Raw genomic sequence first — 22,849 nt, forward strand, 5'->3', positions numbered from 1 at the left:
ATACTGCATTAATTTCCCATTTTTGTTGTGTCAGAGGACAGAGCATAGTGTTCAACTTTTTATTAACTTTCTAAAGCATTTTCAACTCAGTAATAATTAATAAGAACACAACAGAAGACAACATCCCCCCTCCAACACTATAGTCCATTCATAAGACATCCAGTGGCTGCTGCATGAGTAAAATTAGAAGCATACTAGATAATTATATTTTTATATAAAACTGCAATGCATCAACAGCCATTGATTATCAAGGGACGTTGAGCTCCTTTGTACTTAAGAGTGGAAATGGATTGAAAGCAGTTGATTGTCTTCTGTCCTCAAATTTTACTGACTGCACTTTTCTACCAGTATTCACAATTAGGCAGGTACATGGTGGTATTTGGCTACTATCACAGCTCAGGTTTTCTTGGATTAAAAATGCTAAATAACATTAATGAGTACTCAGTTATGGATACTCCTATACTTGTGTATAGTCTCCTTTTTTGTTCTATTGCAAGAACGCTTTTCCTTGTAATGGCAATATAATTCTTTTAGTATCGATATGCTGCTTCTGGCTCTGTGTCTTTTCAGTTTGGTTTACTGAAGAAGTGTTTTAATCTAAATAAAATAATCCCATTAAATACCCTGAAAATAATCACACACTTATACCAGAAATTCAGATTTTAAGAACTATATTTTTATAGCAGTATTGATCTGAGTGGTCATACTTTCCCCTGTAGGCTAGGCTTTGTGCTGTGCTGTGTCTGTATTAGTTACTGTCAAAACAATTTAATGTCTTTGGCCTTGAGGAGAATTCACTCAATGTCAATATCCTTTTAACTTGCTCTTCTTTGAATGCTTGCTTTGTGCTATGGGTATATAAGGACTCAAGCATCTATAGAACTTCTGTCTCCGAAATACCACAGGAGTATGTATGTGCCTTGCTCTCACAGGTGGTGCCCGTGCAAAGGTGAAGGATTCCCGATCTATTGTAGTTTCTTTCAGCTACTTTGAGGTGCTTTTGAATTTCCTGTGACATGTCTTACAGGGATCTTCTTAATTCCCCACACCATTACAAACACACAGAGAAATAATTCTGCCTGTCGCTGCTGTTATTGTAGGTAGAATGGGATGCAGTAGGTAGTAGGTACCTTGCAGATTTTTTAATGTGGAGTTTGTGAATAGAAAAACTTAAGAAAATAGGATAGCAAAAAAGGCAAACTATTAACCCCATTCTGAAGTGACTCTGAAGTAGGTAACTATATTGCTTTCCTAGCTTCGTATGCATTTACTAAACCAAATTCATCTGTGAATACATATGTGAGAGGCAAACTTAGTTCAAATATACCAAAGAACTCATGCAGCACAGAGCTTTTATGTACTTACACTGCTGCTGCTCTGGATTCTTAATGAGATTTAGCTGTGATTAGTGTTCAGCTTGAGTGAACTGAGCGGTTTATGTTCTCATCTTTCTAGCATAAGTGGTGCTTGATTTCCTTGGCTAGAATAGTAATGAGCAGTGGTATAATTACTGGTTTTTGTCAATATGCAGTGACTGTGATTACTTGCCTGAGAAAATAAAATTTTACATTATATATATAAAGGAAGAAAACTTAAGGAGGAAGTGGTGCTCCGGTTACTTCTAGGTGTTATCCATACATTTTAAGAAGTTAAATAACTTGAAAGAATGTATTTTGTTTTCCATTTTTATGTAGTGATTTCTGAGCGACTTCACTTACAAATGATGCAAAGCTTTTCTCCTATTGCTTACATATATTAGGTTTTATGTTTAAGGAATATTACCAGAAGCACTGCTAGACATCCCCTGTCACAACTTATTAGGCAATGAAGAGATCTATAGTTACAGATGTTGGGTGACCTATTAGGTCAATTTCTGCATCAGCATTAAATGATGGTGTTACAGAAGTCAATCTGTATCGTCTCCAGTACCACAACTCTGTATCCACAGATGATGAAGGAAAAAGAATTCTATGAGATGATTTGACTGGAAGGGCGATATGGCACTTGAATGGGCATTTGCTGCCTTGGTTTTTTTTTTAAGACCTGGCTAGATCTGCCAGAGCCTTAACAGTACCTCTAATTGGAGCACAAGGTTGCACTAGAGTAATTCAGCAGATTTATCAAAAAACCCATGGCTGTGATGATTTGTTGGGCTGTTTTCTTTGTGCGTTTTCCTGCTTTTGGCTCCTTTGACATAAAAGGTTTGTGTCGGAGAGTATTTTTTATTCAGTGTCCTACAAATATTTGACTTAGGCTTGTATGTACTACTCTTGAACTACCTCCTGTTTTTACTATTTTCTTGTCTGTAGAAGTGTATTTTTTATAAAGGCAGATGTTTCAATGAACCTGCTTTCTGGCGATTACTAGGGGAGATATTTTCTTTTTAAGTTTCAGAAGGCAGATGTTTCTTTAGCCTGAGTCTTGCTTTAGTTGACTGAGCTGATTAATTTCTGTTGGAAAAAGTGTTCATAGTTTTTCATGTCTGTTGGCTTCAGGACCATTTCTGAAATATTTATGGAAATTCACCAAGCTGTTTGAATGACTTCAGTCCATGTGACACAATTTTTCTGTCTCTCTCCATCCCCTAAAAACGGCTTGTCTAATTTTAAGTATAAAAATGTTATTAAAATATACTGGGGAGATAAGGGAGAGACATTTGCTAATGTTTTACTAGGTCATCAGTGTTGATGTAAAGAGCATGAAAACAGTATTATACATTTCTTCCTCTAATTAATGCAGAGTTTTCTTGGTGGCAACAAGTTTGTGGATGACCTTTATGTTTAGTTAGATGGACTTAAGAATGCTGATAGTTTGCACAGTAAACAGAAGTACAAACTAAGCTGAAAATACTGCTGTTTGTCCAGCAGCCAGCTGTTCAGATTGCTTGCTATAGAAGGGCCAAATGAATCCTGACTTTGTTTCCTCATGTCCTTTACACACAAAGCCTAGGAGTAGGGTGCTGGGCTGGTGCCCATAGTTTAATTAACTGGTTTTTTTCCCATTTAAATTCCAGTCTCTGTTTCAGAGGCGGTTTATGGGATTTATGGATTTTCCTAGCCATTTGCTTTCATAAACTGTGTAAGAATAATACAGAAGGCCACCCAGAAAAAAGCTGCTTGAGATATAAGTAAAAGAAGTCTCTTTGTTGTTAGGACCATTGATAAAAGGCTACAAGTGCCAATTCTATATATTCATTGTCTTGGAAAGTCAATTTTTGCACTGCTTTGGATTTCAGAAGAATGAGCTAACCTGTGTCAGTCTTTGCAAGTTTGAATTACTTTTATCCTTAGAATATCAGTAAGGAAACATTCACTTTCCTCTTTTGTCAGAGGCATTGTATGTTTTTAGCAGAGAATTGTATGCACAATTAGCTTTTCAGCAGTGTTTCTGAAGTGATCTTGCACTGGATGAACCCGAATGAGAATATTTTCTTTCTTTAGGCAGCTTTCTGAATTTATATATCCAAATCATCTCTAATTGGTATTTTATATTTGCTCTGAAAATCTTCCAGGAACGTATGTATTTACAAATAAGTGCTGTATAGCACAAGCCAACAATTCTGTGTCAAGAGGCATTTCCCTTTGTGTGCAAGCCTTCAGAAACATGTTAAAACATGTTGGAATTTCATTACATTTTCTTTTTATAAACTTGGTGCAAAGCGTTGTTGTCTGTGTGCTCTGTGTGTGTTTGACCTGTCATGAAAAATTTCTGTTTATGGCAGGATTGTTTAACTTCACTGAACAGTTTGACAGAAAGAATGTAAAATAGCATTTTTTCATAATAGATGAGCATTGCTATGAAGTATGATCCAGATGATCACACCATTATTTATTAAAATGGAGTAAATATTCTGTTCATTTCATTAATTTGTCCTTTACTGCATCATAATTAGCTTTTGTGCAGGTTGCAGTCAATTTGTGCTTTACCTAATCTGGAAGGATTTGAATGGGTTACTGCATGAATGAAAAGGAGCAGGCTGAACAGGAGCATTCTGTAAAATGCCCGGTTTCTATTAGCGTGGGTACATAACATGTATCTGTTACAGCTCTAAAGATGGCAGGGGCACCAATGAACCTGCATAAATACATTTGTTCTGAAGCCAGAGTTGCTTAGGAAGTGGTCTGCTTCTACACAGTTACTGAGCTCCTCCAAAGTAAAGTGGAGAATGCTGAAATGCATGTTGGTTATGACCCAAAGTGGTTTCCCAAAGCACCATAAACATGTGAAGGGACTACTTGATAACTTGTACTTGGCTGTGGTGTGTTACCTGCAAAATCACACAGCTGGTGCTCAGGAACAGGAACCTTGCATGATGGCTGAAGAACTCAGCTGCTTCTGGCTTACTCATCTTGTGTTCATGGTATGAGAAAGCACTGGATGGAAAAGAATATGGAAGGAGAATTGCTAATTGAAAATCCACGTTTTAAAGTTTAAAATCTGTCCTATATACTGCTTGTGACAAAAGTCTGTTTACAACCTCCAGAATTTCATTCTGTAATACAAACAGAGATACAAAGACTGCTTATCTGAACCTGGTGACTCGCTTCAAAACTGTACAGAAAACATCCTAGTCTAGGTATGACTAGGCTGGAGTTGGCTGTGTGTAACTGTCTAAACTGCGGTTCATTGGGATTTCCCCTTCTCCAAACTTTGCTGAGAAAATTAAATAGAAAAAATTAATTTAAAAGAAAAGAATTAAATGATTAAGCTGTTACTATTACTAAATTAAAAACTTATACTGGAGTTGTGTAACTTGCTATGAACTCTTAATGTTTTTTCAGGCCTTTCTACTAACTTAAACCACATGAATACCAGTGACATTCATTTTATACAATAAAATTGATTGAATTGACTCAGATTTTCATAATCTCGAGATTTATACAGGATGACGCTATAAGTGCCATGATAATTGCAGAATAGATCAGACAAGGTAGAAATGAGTAATTTTGGTGTTTCCAAATGCAACTAGAATGCCTTTGTTAGGGAGTCAGATCCAGCCATGCTTAAATGATTTTGTTATTTGCATATTAAAATGCCAATGAGTTATGAATCGGTCATCAAACTGTTTGCTGTGGGGATTTAATTTTTGTAATGACTGAAATGCAGGATGAAATTTCAAGGATGTATTCTATTCCCTTTTCATCAGGGTGTTTTGGAGGGATTCCTCCAGTCACTAACCTTTGTACGGTAAACAGATGTGACGTGTGAAGTTAAGCTGGAAGTACTGCTGTTTCCCCAGGAGCCAGCTGTTCACAATTGTTTGATGCATAAGATCAAAATGAATTGTGTCTGTCTTCTAAGCTTGCTTTTAGGCTTTCTCATTTTTATTGACGAGCAAATCAGACAGGAATCATCTACTAATATACCTAATAGTTAATTTTTTTTCTTATTTAGAGGCTGTGGTGGGAATTAATGAGGTTATTTGTATGGGAAGGTGTCTTTTGGTCTTACCTTCACCTGCCTGTGATTCACTGCTACTTACTATGCGGAGCTCTTTTCCTTTTCCCTAACAAGCAGTTATTCAGCATGGGGAGCTCATAAAGAGAGATCCCCAATGTTTCCGCATGCACTGTGACTCGGTTGCCTCTTAACTACCAAGAGCTGGCCCTCCCGAGGCAAGATCCTGCTGAACAGCTGTAAGCGTGACAGACAGGAGTTTATGGCTCTTGTGCTCACCTCAATGGGGACCAGTCTTCGGTTCCTGCTGGGGAAGGAGCTCTCCTGTTTCTGCAAGAGACAGCTGCTCTTAGCCCCTGGTGAGCACTGAATTCAGCAGGAGTTAGCTGTTCCCCTTTCTCAGCAAGACAGTAGCTGTCAGTCAGTACATTAGGCTTGTGAGAGGTAAAGAAACCGTTTGATGCTTGTTTTGTTGTCAAGCGATGACATCTTAATCTGAAGAGATTCTGCAGAAAGTCTGCAGCCCCTACTTCACAAGCCTGGATGTGGCTCAGATTTGGTATAATACTGTGTGTAGCTACAACAGCACTCCTTTTGGGACTAGAAATCTTTTTCCACATTCAGCAGAGAAGAGGTTGCTTTTCCCTTTCCTTTTTTCTTCCCCAAAAGTTTCATCGCCTTTCACTTTCTAAGGTTTGTATTGATGTGCTTTCCTCCTTGCATCTCTCAAACACCTTGCTCTGAGTGATAGATGGGTTTGGGCACATAAGGAGTGGAAGGTAAAGGCAAAAGGGGCTGACTTCTCGGGTGTAGTGAGATAACAAAAAAGAAAAGCAGTGACAGATGAGGCACGGTGAGGACAGCAGGTGTGAATTTAAAGGACCACTACTGCTGTAAAGCTGTTATAAATCTGTCAGCTGTTTGTCCTGACATCTGCTCTTTGAGCAAGATGTTTAGCACTCTTACTACCTGTAACATTAATTTGTAGAGTCATAAGGTGATTGGGGTTGGAAGGGACTTCAGGCATAGTCCAGTAGGGTCAGTTTTGAGGCCCTGCAATTGCTCATGAATTCTGAACACATGGACTTATCTTTATGCCATCTTCACCCTAAAGATCTGAAGGTAAGGGAAAAAGTGAAACATGTCTTTGACTGCAGCTACAATATCACCACATTTGATCATAAAAGGTCTTATATAGTAAAAATAATGCGTAATCTGAGGTTGTCTTTTAGGGCCTTATCTGTTCACAGAAAGTGCATGCTTTCCCCAGAAGGATAGTTTATAGGTTTTTATTTGTGATGCTTGGGGTTTTTGCTCCCCCAGGGAGGCATTTATTTTACATTTGTGCATATTAATAACCCCATGAATGCTGTTAGTTCTCTTGCCAGCGACATTGGAAGTGTGCGTAGCCTGGTCTTGGCAGAATTGTCTGACTGCCGAGTGCGAAGCAGGTGTGTACTGCTTTGCTGTAATGAGGCTCCAGGCAACAAATGTTGGCTTTTGCCTACCCATTTTTAGTCCCATCCTTTTCAGAGGCTAGGTCAAAAAAACCTGTATAATTGGCATGTGTACCTGTTACCTCTTTCTAAAAGTAAGCATTTACATGCCCTTTTACCAACAAGTAAGGGCATGTGGAATGTTTCCAAGCTTCATAGTTGCAGAACATGTTTTGATAAACATCTGCTCAGGGCAAAAAATAAAAAAAAACAAAACCTGCTGTCCTCTGAACTATTTAGATAAATGTGGCTGCTGATCACTTCTATTCATGAAAATGCATGCTGGGCAGCAGGACATCTTTCTGCCTGCTTCAAACAGGGCTATTTTAAACCAAGTTTTTTTTATAAAATGTTAATAATAAAAATGGAGGAAAATGTGGTTTTCTACATTACAGCCCAATATATAGATCTAAAAGAGTTTTCTCTGAATCGTTAGCTCATAATTAGATTTTCCAAGAGTGAATGGAGAGAGCTTAAAAATAGTAAGAGGTGAATTATGGTGGAGAAGGGTAATAGACATGCAGCACTTCAATTAATGTTGCTGGGTTTTATTACTTACTTGCTCTGTTTTGCTTATATCTGTGATAGAGTATTTCCTAGCAGGATTATTGCATTAAAGTTCTGATGCAGAAGTAAGGAAATATTTATACAATCAGAGCCCCAGACTACTATAAATTTTTAAAAATTTGACCCAAATTGATTAATTTTGAAATAACATCAGTGGGAAAATGGTTTTAAGAGGAAATGAAGTTAAACTAGTGCAGGATGTCCAAGCTGAAAATAAGTGACATACTGGCATATATCTGAATACATATATTCATATCTAGTGTTGTAAGAAAGATCAGAATACCAGTTTCTAAAAGAAAAGGAAGAGAAAATGAGTTAGTAATAACCCCAAGCTATCTGGTCTTGTATCTGATTGAACAAGTGTTTTAGCTTCTGTAAACAAACCCAACAATTCAAATGTAATAGAATGGGCTCCTATTTCTCTGAGAACAAGGTAATGATAGATTGTCTTGAGTCATCCATGTGGGAGGGTTAGGAAGCAGGTGATTGCTCACCATAGATGCTATCTGCTTTGCTTACATTTTATATTGAAAATTGTTTGATGAGCAGTTTTTCAATTTACCTGCAAGCTCCCATTTGTACCTTAGTTTGCTACAGGGAACTGATGTGGTGCAAAATGTAAAAACAGTGATGTTGGGGTTTTCTTAAAATAATTTGACTAGTGTTTTCTTGGTCAGTTCCAGGGATTCAGCATCCTGCATTATAAGAAATGCTTTTATGACCAAATTGAGCAGGCTTTGCATTTCTTGAGTATTTTCAGCCTTGTTTCTCAGTCTATTTCATATCTTCATAGACCTGGAAAATGTAATTTTAATGTGTCAAATGATTTGTTGTAGCGTTGGTCTAGATCAGGCTTCCTTTTTTGTGTGGACTCAAATTTATTTTTCACATTTAGGTGTCCCTTTAGTATTTTTCTTAGCAAAGGAAAGAAAGAGAATTCTCAAGATGAAGCAGTGAATCCCTTTTCAAAACTACTGTTAGAGCCAGCCTTTGAATGCATGTTCGTGTCAGAGCTCAGAGTCTGACCCTTTGACTTGATGTAAATAAAAAGCATCCAGTGATAAATACTTTAGTCCAGCCTCATTGGAAACATCCAGACTGAATTATTTCAGAAAGCTATGTAACAGTAAGGGGGTTGGACATAAGGAAAACCCTGTATACAAAGCATGACATGTGAAGGGGCCAAGGTTTATTGTGATTCTGCAGTCTAGACTGCCATGAGGAATCAGTTAGGGGCATTTTGCAGTGTTAATTGGTTTATAGCTATTCTAGAGTAACAACCTGTTTTATTCCTGAAGCTGAAAATGCTCTGAAGAATGTAACTTTTGCTTTTAAATGGACAGTTTTATATCAATTAGGAGATATTCAAATCCTAATACAGGAAGTGATCAGACTTCTCTCACAACAGCCACACTCTCCTTTCTGGTTTCCCTGCTTTGATGTACACCCAAGTCTAAAAACCACAAACACCCTACTTATGGGATTGAATTAAAATACAGCTCAAAAAAAGATGATCATTCTATTTGCCCAAGCAAAGTTGCAATCCCAGGAGCAGCTGAAAGGTGGCCCCAGCCTGGAGAAGTGGGTGGAAGATCTTCAAAGTTTAACACTGGCCCACACTGATCGAATTAAAGCAGCTTAAGTTGAAGAAGAATATTGTTCAACTGACTTAGGTGACCACTGGACCATAGCAAAGTTATTGCCCTTGCTAGTTGTATTTACTGCAAGATTTGTATTATTTCTGACTGGTAAGAATCTTTCTTTGTAAATAAAAGTCACTTGGGTTGACATCCTTCATCTGTTTGACTTCTGTTTTTTCTAGCACTTGCATATAGTACAGCTATGTTAAGCTGACAAACACTATATTTAAAAAGAAAAAAGAACCCATAATGCAAACCCACAATGACCACCCTCAAAACAAAGCAGTAAACAATCTTCCCGCTCCCTCAACAAGTACCAAAGATAGTGTAGCATGAGACAACATCATCAAAGTGAAGGAGATATAAACATAGTACTAGCATAAGGAACCACCAGAAAAAAAGTACATTGGCTTCAGAAAAATGTGTTCAGCTTAGTATAAAATAATAAAACTGTCTCTTGGCTTTTGCTTTATAGTTACTGAGCCTTTTTGCTTTACTAAGATTAAATTAATATGACAATAAATATTCTCTACCTGAATTTCCATGAAAAGTAGACTCTCATTATCAGTGGAATTATGTAGCTGAGGCTTGTGGAAACCCTAATAAAAAGATGCTTGTGCTAAACCAGTAGAAATATGCAAGTCTGTCCTTTGAAATAGAAGAATGCATGTTTTGTGTGTGTTATATATGTTTTGGTAGCTGTGTTTGGTTCTGCTGTACTGTGCTACAACTTGAGATTGAATAGGGTTAAAGTCTTAAGGATGATACTTGAGTTTTGCTTATGTAAGGAACCTTCAATGGCTTTTCAAATTTAACTTGCGAAATATGGAAGTGTTATTTGAAGTCTGAAGGTTTATATGAACTTGAACACCGACAAAAGGCAATATAAAAATAAAGGGATTTTGCCTGGTGAAAAGTTGTATTTCTTTGTGCCAAAATGCAAGACCTCCTAGTGCCACAGAGACTTTAAAGCTCTGCTTGGCAAGGGCTGAATTAACACTAATATTAGATTTGTGAAGCCAAAGAAAATATTTTTGTGGTGACCATTAATTAAAAATGAAAATAAATCTTTCTGGGACTGTATGGCAATCTGTCAATTTGGGGTCTTGCGAAGGGAGCAAAGCATTTTATAGGGGCCTGCCAGTGTATTATAGGAAAAGGTTACATTCTTCAAGGATTTGCCTTGTAGGGATAAATTTCAAGATACCTTCTCTCTTATTGTTTTTGAAGACAATAATTAGCATTGTTTACCATCACAGGGCTTGAGAAATGCAAAGTGAGCTTTAGGACTTTAAGATGCAGAGGGTTTTAGTTTTAATTTATTGCTTATTTGCTGTGAAGGGCTAGTGTGCCCAGTTAACTTTCTCTCCAGGCTACCTCATGGCTTGCTGTGTCTCTGTAATTCTAGCTACTGAGCTCCAAATACGGAGGCAGAGCAGACAAAGGACCTATTGATTTGAACTTGGTTTTCTCCATCTTGCAAGGGAATATTTGCTACTTATTGCCTGCACAGTAAGGGAGAATGAAATATTGTTTGTTGGTTTCTATGAGGGTTTTTAAAGGGAAACTTTAAAGGCTATAGGGTAATCTTTTTAAAAGTATTTCCTATTAATTTAATACTCATGAGGTTGACTGAGTACTACACAGGGGATCTGTTGTTGCTGGTGAAACATCTTATTTTGATTTATTTATTTTTCAGTGACTCTAGGATCTATTTGCTGACTTTGCACAGTGTGAAAATTTGACATTGTTTTCCCTGAATTGTACTTGATAGTAACAAACCCCAGACCCTTCAGGAAAACCTTACGGTTTGAGAAGAAGAACAGAGAAGGAAATAAGAGCATTTGCTTGCATGGGTTTTTGTGCCCTTTGTGGTGTGACAGGTGTTAGTCTGTCCTTAAGTACTCTGTGGGAAAATGGCTCTGAATGTTTGTGCAAATGCCTGTTGGGAGGCAGGAGTTGGAAGCAAAATTGTCTTACTGGTCCCCTCTCATAATTATGAAGATTGAAGTTGAAAGTGGATATAAGACAGTGATATAAATCCCATTAAATCAACTGAGGTGGTTACTTGAGCTCAGGAAGCCTTGAAATTGGGATTCTTTCCACCAAGGGAGATTGCAACTTTATACCATGAGTTAGCTTTAAGTACTCTTATTACTTGTTTTTATCAAACAAGGAAAGGAAACTTCTGAAGGTCGAAGTTGGTTGTTTTTTTTTTCCCCCCCAAGATATTGCTTGTGAGAACGAACCACTGTTAAGAATGAGTTGCAGTGTAAACTGAGCCACCTGAGCTTATGAGGCAAATTTTGTTGTGTCCATCCCATTTTGGGGAACAAAGCTGACCTTTTATCTTCACTGCTTATTTCTAACTAAGGCATTCTGTGTGCATCTTCATCTTGCTACACTTAGAACTGTGGTTGTTCAGAACATTGAATGTTTATAAAGAAAACCCCATGAAAATTAGAGGCGAGCTATGGAGAGTTTACGTAGATATGTAGCACACAAGGAATTAATGTTTCCAGTATAGTCTTTCATAAAAAGTTTTTCTAAAGCTCTACTCATATGAAAGAGGTGATTTCTTAAAATGTATTTATCATTTTACATGATAAAGGTAAATGTGGTAAAGGTTTCATATCCACAGTCTCTGTATATGTTTTTCTCATTAGAAAGCTTGATTATTCTTTATCTCAAAGTGTTTAAAAACATTTGAAATCTAAGACTGTTTTTATTTTTATAAAATGCACTATTTTAAACTTAGCTGATAAGTGAGGAGGTTGTGTTCAATGTCTTAATTTTCATCAAGAGGTAGTATACGTTTTAACATGTTGCTATGCAGTACAGTTACCTAGGAATGTTTCTTTAAAGTGTCACTGGTCTGGTTTTTTTAAATGAGTCTGTGCAGTAATTAGGCAGAATGAACTCTGCCCTGCTTCCCCTGCCTTATGTTGTCAATGTTTCTCTTTCCTTTGTCCCAGCAGTATAGAATGTAATATCTTAAACAGTGGGTTGGGTTTTTTTTTTTTCCTCAATCTACCCAGTTTGAAATAGTGGTAATTTTATCTGATGAGTTTGTTGAATTCAATGGATTATTTGTAAAGTGAAATGTGTTTTAAAGTAAAATGTAATACAAAATAATATGTTTTCAGGTTAGAGATTTGAATTGTATTTATTATGCAGTTTATTGTTTATGATGATCATTGAACTGCTTTTATAGTAACCAGGAGACTTCTCAGATTTGTGGGTTTTATTCCAAACTACTTCTGAGTACTGGGAAAACTGTATTTCTAATTGACAAATTTAATGAATTTAATACAAAACTGTAGAGTGCCTATACTCAAATGTAATGTGGTACTTCAACTAGGAAATATGTTCATATTTCAGAGGACATTTGGATTGGTCAGTACACCTAAACCTCTTTGTGAAAACTCATTCAAGAGAGTTGTTTCAGTTCCTTTTTTCTTATTGTGGAGATAGGCTTATAAATATTGTTACTGTCAATATCTCTGTCAATCTCTGCTTTCTGAACTAACAATGAGAATGTTAAAAGGTCTGTCAGCACTGTGTTAGTTCTACTGAGACAAAATGCATCTTTACAAATCTATAAGTGCTGACTAAACAAATTTAATTGTTTCTGAAGCAACGTGTGTTGGACTTTACCAAGCACATGTGAAAAGAATTAATAGTTTTTCTGTTTCTGGTTGTGTTGCAGATGTGAAAGTAAGCCAGACTTTGCTATACAGGAGTAGTCACTTTAAGAAGTACCTTTTGCACATACAGTTGTTTAAGTAAACCAGGCTGCTTATTATGAAAAGTATAAATTGACAAGAGAAAGAGTACAACTTACAAAAACAAGGTGCTTAAGGATAGTGTATAGATATAGTAAACAGGGATTTATTTTGGCAACCTTACTGTGAATAGGTTTGAGTTCTGTTTCTGGGCATGACTCACAGGTTTGGAATATAATCAGGCCAGAGCTTACTCCAAATTGATTACTTTATGTAAAGTTTATATGAATCTGTTTCTAAGGATACGTTAACAGCAACAACTGAAAATTTTTAATTACCCTAAAGGTATAAAGAAAGCTTTCCTAAGTATTTGTGAATTTAGCTCAGAGTGGATTTGGATACCCAAGGGTTCCAGCTGGTTTGTAAGTCTCAGCCATAAATTTCATTTGCAATCAATTTCATTTACTGAAAATGATCAATGTTGAGACTGCTGATCACTATTTTGGCATTTTCTCTTGTCATCCCCAGGAAAAATGTCTAGAGACCGGGCTCTGAGGAAGCAGCAGCAGTTGAATAATTTGGTAGCAGCAGTGACAAAGCTTGCTAAGCCTGGAGATGTGATCGTGGACTTTTGCAGTGGAGGGGTAATGTACATTTTAGTTTACATGATGCAATTTCTTTCAGCTTTCACCATTGCAATTCCAGGACGTTGCTGCCACAAAGCAAAACAAAAGTACAAATGCTGAAATTTTAGTTGTTTTCAAAGGTTCTGCCACTGTTTAGGGGATGCTTATAATGTAATGAATCAACAGCAGGGGACACTGGAAAGTGACTCAGAATTTGTGGTTTGTTTTTGTTTCCACAGGGCCATGTTGGAATTGTTCTTGCTCACTTGATGCCATTGTGTCAGGTAAATGCTAAATAAAAGTAAAGATGGCATGAGCTTTTGGTCTCTGATAATCATCTTAAAAAGATGTGCATGTAGGGAGAATATGAAGACACAGTTGTCTTAGCAGAGGTCTTAGATTTGAAACATATAAATTTTAACATAATCCCAAATGTGCTTTCCTGAGCAAACAAAACTTACAGGAAAATATAAAACATTTGCAAGCTGATTTATATTGGCAAGTATTTAATGTGTTCCATTGTTGGGTTTCCTGCTAATCATCTGGGAGATCTCAAGCTCTGCCACAAAGAATCTAGATGTTTTCTTAACTAAACGACAAAGGTTTATGCTTGTTGGTAGTGTGGTACTTTGATTTCTCAGTATTAGTTTGCCTTCCTTTCTCCTGTGTATGAAATCTAGGTGGTGCTCATAGAAAATAAGGAGCTGTCTCTGATCCGTGCTAAAGACAGAAGTGATGAACTAGGTTTAAGCAACATTTGTTTCATTCAAGCAAATTTGGATTATTTTAATGGGACTTTTAACATTGGGGTAAGTGATTACAACTTTTCTACTTTAAAACTTCAATGACTGGTTAATTATTCTTAAAACAACTAAAATATTTGAGAGAATGAAATTCTGTATGGACAGGTATTTTTGATGCTATGAGAAGCACCCTTGGTATATGAATTTGTATCAAGTTAGATCTGTGTTTATTATTTGTTGCAAATCTCTGTTGTTTTTATATTACATGACTGAAGAAAGAAGTGTCTGCTCCAACCAAATACAAAATTGAGTGCAGCCTGACCACGTTGGAGAAAGTGGGTTAGATTCTTGGTTTAATCATGTTATTTTAAAATCAGTGATTCATTAATGGATATACTCTAAAGAATGTTTTAAACATAGGAAGAGAAGACTAGTGTTGCTTATATGAAACCTGAGTACAGAAAGGTGAGCTCAGAAATATAGTTAGGTGATTGTAAAATCATTTTAAGATAAAGAAACAACTTGACTACACAATGCAAAACTGAGGAGAAACTATTACGGCAGACAGGATGTTACACAGTGAATACATGTGTATATCATTAGTATAAAGGACACTCCAGCTGTAGTTTTAAAGGCAAAATATCTGAGGTTAAGTAGGACTCATGCTGAGCACTTCTATTGTAGTCAGTACAGGTGATGTTCTGACTCCCAGTTAACTGGAAATGAGCAGACCAGTGCAGGAATCTTGAGTTCTGCAGGAACAAAGTAGGTGATTTGAATATGGACTCAAACCATCAGTGTTAGACAAGTGAATGAGATGAGTGTCCTCTCCAGAATATGACAGCTCTGGTGAAGAGTAAGGCATAAATAGTCTTCTGTGACTAAATATTCCTTTCTTCCAGTTTTATATTCTGTTAATAGAATATACACTTTTGCAGCAAGCCCCCAGCTTTTAGTATGCATCTGACTGTTATTTAGGTCATCCATCCAAGGGCCTGTTTTGGCTTTAGCTGCAGATGTTTAATGCTGAAGGTTTATGGTACACGAACAGTGGTGTTTAACTATTCAGTTGGTTTATTTATTAATGGAGAAGGAACCATTGTGCAGGAGAAAAAGATAATAAATTCTTTTAGCCGTGTAAATTTCCAATTCTCTAGCTTTTCTGTGCTACATTGTCATTTAAATGAACTAGAGATCTATTTCAAAAATCAGTATCTCATGAATAATTTACTGAATTCTGTGTGTGAAATGTGTAATAGTTTTCCAGTGAAATGAGTCTCCAATTTTGTGATCACTGGAGCTCCTGTCTTCATTTTGGGTGGGGTCTACTTACGGGTAATACAAAGTTAAATATCTCTGGAATTTTTATTTAATAAAAAAGTGTTCTATTCTCTCTCAACTTTTGTGACAAAGAAGCGTTTAAGTATATTATTTTGTTTCAGACAGTGAGTTTAATATATAGGATATCTTGAGGAATCTTTGTCATGAATTTTGTGATTTTTTTTTTTTTGTCTAAATTGTTTGAGAAACCAAAAGAAGTCAGTAGATGTAAAGGTTTATACAGGCTCAGCAAAGCTGCTGGTTTTGCCCACTGCTGGTATACGATTTCTCTTCCAAATGTGCAAGCAAAGCAGAAGTATTTGTTTTCTGCTTGGATAGATGAGGAATTAACTGATTCTATGATCACGTAACAACTGTGATTATTAAGAATTTATTCCTCATGTTAAATTAGTTTAATTTTTGTTGTTGAATTTGTATGAGCAGAAAACTTTCATTATGAAATTATTTTATTATTAATTTTTTAATGTTCTGCTTGATACAAGGATATTTGTTAAGATCTGTGTGCAGTTATAGTTCAGTTGATGATTAATGGTCTGCTCAACTGAACTTATATCAAGCAGTTGGCAAACAAGAAAACCAGCTTTGAACCCTGAAATCTAGTCTTTGCATTTTTAAGCCTTTTTCCTAAATTTATAGTGAACAAAAAGCAAAGAGATGCTGGAGCACCTCTCTTAAGAAGTCAAACTGAGAGAGTTGGGCTTGTTCAGCCTGGAGAAGAGAGGACTCTGGGGAGACCTTATTGCAGCCTTCCAGTACCTGAAGGGGGCCTACAGGAAAGATGGGGAGTGTAGTGGTAGGACAAGGGGTAATGGTCTTAAACTAAAAGAGGATAGATTTAGATTAGATATTAGGAAGAAATTCCTCCCTGTGAGGGTGGTGAGGCACTGGCACTTATGTGTAAATTTTGTCCTGACCTTCAGGTACATCTGATACTTCTCCTACTGCTAAATTGAAATCCAGATTTGAAATAGTGTATTTCTAAGTCCTGTTTGCTTGAAAAAACCTGACTAATCATCGATGATGGAATTGAGTGCACCCTCAGCAAGCTTGCGGATGACACCAAGCTGAGTGGTGTGGTCGACACCCCAGAAGGAAAGGAAACCATCCAGAGGGATCTTGACAGGCTGGAAAGATGGGCCCGGGGGAACCTAATGAGGTTCAACACTGCCAAGTGTCAGGTGTTGCACTTGGGCCGGAAGAATCCCAGACACAGATACAGACTGGGAGAAGAGCTTCTTGAGAGTAGCCCTGCTGAGAAGGACTTGGAGATTGTGGTGGATGAGAAGCTTGACATGAGCCAGCAGTGTGCTCTTGCAGCTCGTAGGGCCAATGGTATCCTGGGCTCCATCAGGAGAGGAGTGGCCAGCAGGGACAGGGAGGTGATTGTCCCTCTCTACTCTGCCCTCGTGAGGCCCCATCTGGAGTACTGTGTCCAGATCTGGGGCCCCCAATACAAGAAGCATATGGAACTGTTGGAGAGGGTTCAGAGGAGGGCCATAAGGATGATTAGAGGGCTGGAGCACCTGCCCTACAAAGAGAGGCTGAGGGAACTAGGCTTGTTCAGCCTGGAGAAGAGAAGGCTGCGGGGGGACCTCATTACAGCCTTCCAGTACCTGAAGGGAGCTTATAGGCAGGAGGGGATTCGACTTTTTAAAAGAGCAGATAATGGCAGGACAAGGGGGAATGGACTAAAGCTAAAGGAGGGAAGGTTTAGATTAGATATTAGGGGGAAGTTTTTTACAGAAAGAGTGGTGAGGTGCTGGAACAGGCTGCCCAGAGAGGTAGGGGATTCCCCGTCCCTGGAGGTGTTCAAGGCCAGGTTGGATGGGACCCTGGGCAGCCTTGTGTAGAACCAGGCCTGGAGGTTGGTGTCCCTGCCTGTGGCAGGGGGGTTGGAGCTCTGTGATCCTTGGGGTCCCTTCCAACCCAGACCATTCTATGATTCTATGATTCTATGATCATTGAAGTAATTATTCTGTTAATATTTTTTTAGCTTGTTTTTAATTTCTCCACTATCACAATGCAGTGCACTATTGTTTGAGTGCTTTTGATGAATGACCCTTGTTGAGTGTTGGTGGTTCCCTTGTTAATGGATTAATACATTTTCCTCAGCATAGGTATCAAGGAGAAGAACAACAAACTGAGGAACTATGGACCAGGCCTTTGGCATAACAGCTTTCATTGCAAAAACTTCTTCATATATTGAAGTAATTCAGTCAACCAAAAAATAAAATGCTGTGACAGGATTGTCGTTAGAATATTGCTGTAAAGAATTTGCTTGTTTGTGTTTTTGTGTTTAATGCTCTAGGTTGCTCTGCATGCGTGTGGTGTGGCAACAGACATGGTGATTGAACACTGCATCAAGGCACGGGCAGCCTTTGTCATCTCCCCTTGTTGTTATGGCTTCATTCAAAACACAGTGAAGTTTAAATATCCACGAAGGTAAACTAAAGCTGACAAGTTTTAAAATACCCACTTAAATCAAGAAAGAAAATACTGGGAGAGTATAGACTTAATCAATTGAAGATCATAACAAGTGTCTAGGCTTAATTTGCTTACTTTTATAAGTAGGGGATTCCTTCTGTTTCTCTTTGCAAAACCCATCCTGAAAGGGACACGGACTTCTAATTCCTGGTTATTTCTTTCTGAGTTTATTCATAGTTCAGAGGACTTTATTTCATCAACATAGTATGTGGGGGTCTATGGAATATGCAGACTTTTTTTACCTTGAAATCACAAAGTTAATAGAATACTCATAAAAATTACTATAAGAAAGGGAATTGACGTTTTAATGTTAGAGAAAGATGTAAGCAATCTGCTTAAAGAAATGGGTCTGGCTTTTACCACAGTTTACTGCTTGTGAACTCTTCTGATTTATTCCCAAGTAGACAAGCTCTCCTGTATTTCAGTTTGTATTTTTAATGCTTTTTCAATGGCCTGTGTAGATATTTTGTCATCTTCGAATCTACCATGTTGGAGATACTTATATATATATGTATCTATCTTAAGCCTAAGATTTTTAATGCCTTTGGTATAAATAAAATGTAAAAGGTAAGCATAAAGTGGCAGAAGCTAACAGCTTTTGAAGGCAGAACTGGATGAGGGAAGAGGGTGGTGGTTTGGATTTTTTTTCATAAAGCTGAACTTTGCGTTTTGGATGTCCAAGATGAGTCAATCTAGTTTTACTAGGATTTAAAACGTTGACTTAAGTTACACATTTACTAAAATAAGAAACTGAAAGTGCTGTCTTAAAATAAATCAGAACATCTAAAATGGAAAAGTTATACGTCCATGTTAAATATTTTTCATATTTTTATATAGTACCAAAGTCAGCTGTCACAGAAGTGCTTAGAGAATAAATATTTAGAATTTTTCAGTTTTATAAAGTTTGCATTTAACAGACTTTTCTTAGTTAATTTGAGTCTTACTTTTTGATGTCTCTTGTGACATAGTAAAACGAGTAAATATGAAGGAAGAGGCAATAAAATTTTAAGCCTTCTAAAGTTAGCAGCTTTTCCTCTGTTGACTTGTTTTAAAATTGACTGGATACTGTTTAACCAGTTGTGGGTTTAGATCATGAAGACTATAAATGCTCACTGTGTTATAAAAATTCTGTTGCTGTGGATGCTGTAGGAATGTAAATTACGCTTTTGTGTTTGCTAAACTTTTGAATCTAACCTTGTAAGCCTATGTGTAAAATTATCAACCCTGGCTAGAGCTACACTTTAGGGTTTGGCTTTTCTTTTTTCCTTATTTGATCCGATCATAAAACATGATAACTTGCTTATATCCCCATATTGCCTGCATTCTATGTGCAGTTCCATTGGAAAGGCACCTTACTTTTGTGATACAAACAAAATATATGAATACCTAGAGGTTGTGTGTATGTAATGCCAAGTATGTGACAAAATGGAAGCGCCAGTAAATCTGTGCTAGCATTTAGAATGATTTAACGAGAGAATTTTTATGACTTACACAACAGAGAAAAAAAGATGCCACCAAATAATCTTTTCCTTTCCTGGTGAACCAGAACTGTAAAAGTTTCTAGTTTTTTGGAATGCCTTTCTGTAGGATACAGATGGTTGTATTTTGTTTAAATTATATTCAAATATGTAAAGACTGCCTCTATTTTACACCTCTGCTTTTTTTTATGTTAATTGGTCTTTTAAAATTTTTTTTTCCAGTCATCAGTTCAAAGAAATTTTGTCCTACAAGGTATGTAAAACGATTGGGGAGGAGGTATAGAATTACGTGTAGTTTCCTTGGTTTCTCTGGGTGGTCCTATCAAATTAAGTATAAGTGATTATCTTTCAATTGTAAGGAGGAGTCTGTTTTATGTGAAATGTTCATTTATAGTGCAGATGTCATTCTGTTTCTTCTTCATCACTTTCCATTTTAAAGGTTGATAAAAATCAGTTTCTCCACAAAAACCCTTTTTTTATCATAATGTGTAAGCAAGCTGTTCCTTAGATACTTAAACATGTATCAGGTAACAATTAGAAGATACCAATTTATTTTGGTCTTAAATATTACTGTTTTTACTGTGCAAATATCGGATAGTTTGTAAGCAAAATTATTGTTTTTATAGTTACTATTTTTTGATAAGTAATAGATTTCTCTAAGTCTAGCGGTTTAGAGGTAGTGAGTATGAAGAATTTATAATCATCAGCAAGAATTTTATACAGTATTATTTTAAAACTTTATTCATAATGATTTAAAAATATTCAAATGTGTTTGGAATGTGGGGAGCCAGAGTCTGTGAGAAAAGTGGAGAATCAATGAGAGAATGAAGGTAACAGGAGAATGAAGGACAGGAGTGGAGAGGTGGACAGGAGACAGCTGGAACTGATCCGTTAAGCGCTGCCTAGTTAGTGATAATCAACCAGAAATTTGAAGGTCAGATGCACTTAATGTGGCATAGAAAGAAAATATGTCCATCTGAGAGAAGCAAGGCTGTATAGAAACTTTACTAAGCTTATATGTCAAATCGTAGATAGGGGTCTGGGTGTTTACAATATAGAAATGAATTTTGGAGATGCAGAATAATCTTTTGTAACAGGCACACACGGTATTTCTAATATTGAAATGTTTTTTGGGACAGTAAGCATAGTAAAGATGTTATATGTAACAGGAAAATGGAGATTACCCTTTTTAGTCCTAAAATAAGAGGGCATTTAAAAAAATACCAGAAAATTTCCACCTATCTTGTATAAGGAAGTTAAATTAGCTGGGAATACACTAATCTTATCTTCATGACAGTCTGGTTTATGTACACATTAATAATTTACATGGAAATAAACATTCATAGAGATGATAAAAGCAGCACACTGGATTTGGGCCTGCCATTATTTTTTCCCTCCATGAATATTCTTTTCAACACATTCATGTTTCTAACACACAGTCACAAAGAACTCAGGCTTCAGTTCAGAAAGTTTATTTACTAACATATTAGAAGTGGGCATGTTGACAGTACAGAGGGAGGTGATGACAATTATATAGTCAAGGATGCCTAGATTAGGATAGTGTCTGTAATCTCATTAAGGATCAGTGCATGTTTTTCTTAATCTGGTAATCCATAGAGGTTTAAATCACTGGGTTTGTCAACACTGTAGAGATCCCAGCATATTTCTGTTGCAGAAGGGCACAGAGGCTGAGGACAATCCTATAAAATATTGCTGCTCTTAATAACATATGAGTCTGTATAAATGGTCTAGGCTGGCTGGTGCCTCAAATAATCCTAGTTATAAATAACTTCTGCTATAGAGCTAGCTATATGTGTTTTTATATTTCATATTAATAAATTGTTACAGGTTATTGGCTAGTAGCCAGAGCTGCCATGTGTTAGCCACACATTGTCTGTGTCACACATGACCCCCCCTTCCAGTTCTCATTTTAAATTCATTTCTCTTATCTTTTATTTTAGTGAGATCTAAAAAGACATCCAGAAGTCTGGCAATTCTAAAACTTTTTTGATGAGAACATTATGCTGTAATTCATTAGTTTATAGCTGCAAAGAATAAGGTTATGATAGCTGTAGATTTCTACAATGATACATTTTGAGACTATTTGTCAAGACTGTCTATAGAGGAATTGGAAAGTAAAACTTAATAACTTTGCACATACAGCTTTGAAAACTTAATAGGAACCGAAGGCATGGATGTTCTAGTTAACTCTATTCATACACAGTTTGGGCAGTTTACATTTTTTGTATCTTCCTTGTTTTTTGAAAAGCTTTTCTAATTTCTGCCAACAGGGAATGTGACAATTTAAGGACTGTGTCATGGGGAAACGATGTAGTCGTAACGTAGGCTCCAGTTTAACTTTTTGGATCATCTCTGTAGTCAGTCCAGATTTAGTGGTGAGGACTACCTTGGCTCTCATCTATTCAGATGAGCCAAGAACCTCATGTTGCAAAGGGTTGGGTTGGGTGCCTGAGGGCTGGTGACAGGTTCTGTGCTAAGGTGGATCTTTTCTCTCTCCTGTGAAATCCTCTTTTTCTCCTTCTGAATTCCTCCTTTTCTCCTTTTTGTCTCCAAACAGCAGCCATGTTGCCTGTGGCTCTCCTCCTCCCTTCTCCAATAGTCACATCAGAGTTTAACTTTTTCATCTCTTTTATATTACAAAAATAGCCATGTTTGAAATGGGTTTTAAACATATTATAACATGTTCATATTTTGCTTGCATATTTCTTCTGGTGTATGAGCTGCACTAGGGAATGAATATCCCTGTCTCAAGATACTATAATTTCTTTAAATGAGTAATATTTGAGTATCAAATAGTGATAATATTTTATGAATTGGATGGAATATACTTTGGAGGGACGTACCATCTTTAATATGAAGATGGGATTTCATTCAGGTTTATTATGAAATGAAGACTTCCTTATGCTTATGTCCTCCTAACAAAAAGCTGGGGAAAGTATCCATACTTCAGGATACTGAAAAAAGCTAAAGTACCTTTAGGCAAAGTTGCTTTCTCCATCTGTTACAGACCCTAAGCTTTTAAAATTATCAAACAAGAATAATAAAAAAAAAATTTCTTTTTGATGCAAGACATGTGTTTCTTTCAGAACTATAACTCCAGAAGCTTTGCTTAGGAGAGCACCTTTTGTTGTCTGTTTCTGTTTTATCCCTGTGATGCTATAGGAGACTTAGGAATGTTGTACAGTTCTAAAATGATTCCGATTTTACCCTGCCCTGTATGTAATACTGCAGCTGTCCATTGCTACAACTTCAAGGTTTTTCTCTCACTATCTGGCTAACTTGCTTACCTTGGCTTGGCTCGGTTTTGAGACACCATCATGCTAGCAGAGGT

The 22,849-nt window shown here is 36.8% G+C and overlaps 1 protein-coding gene across 1 annotated transcript in view; it reads left to right on the top strand.

Moving 5' to 3' along the window:
• GSTCD (glutathione S-transferase C-terminal domain containing) overlaps window positions 1-22,849 on the top strand; it is a gene marked incomplete at both ends in the record, with an annotated part of 53,292 nt that overhangs the window by 25,773 nt on the left and 4,670 nt on the right. Inside the window, 5 exons of the mRNA XM_084262897.1 lie at window positions 13,354-13,469; window positions 13,691-13,735; window positions 14,132-14,260; window positions 17,844-17,977; window positions 19,720-19,750. Coding sequence (XP_084119023.1) covers window positions 13,354-13,469; window positions 13,691-13,735; window positions 14,132-14,260; window positions 17,844-17,977; window positions 19,720-19,750 — 455 coding nt within the window. The remainder of the gene's footprint in view (window positions 1-13,353; window positions 13,470-13,690; window positions 13,736-14,131; window positions 14,261-17,843; window positions 17,978-19,719; window positions 19,751-22,849) is intronic.

The sequence above is a fragment of the Gallinula chloropus genome (genome assembly GCF_964237585.1).
Source record: "Gallinula chloropus genome assembly, chromosome: 4".
NCBI classification, from domain to species: Eukaryota; Metazoa; Chordata; class Aves; order Gruiformes; family Rallidae; genus Gallinula; species Gallinula chloropus.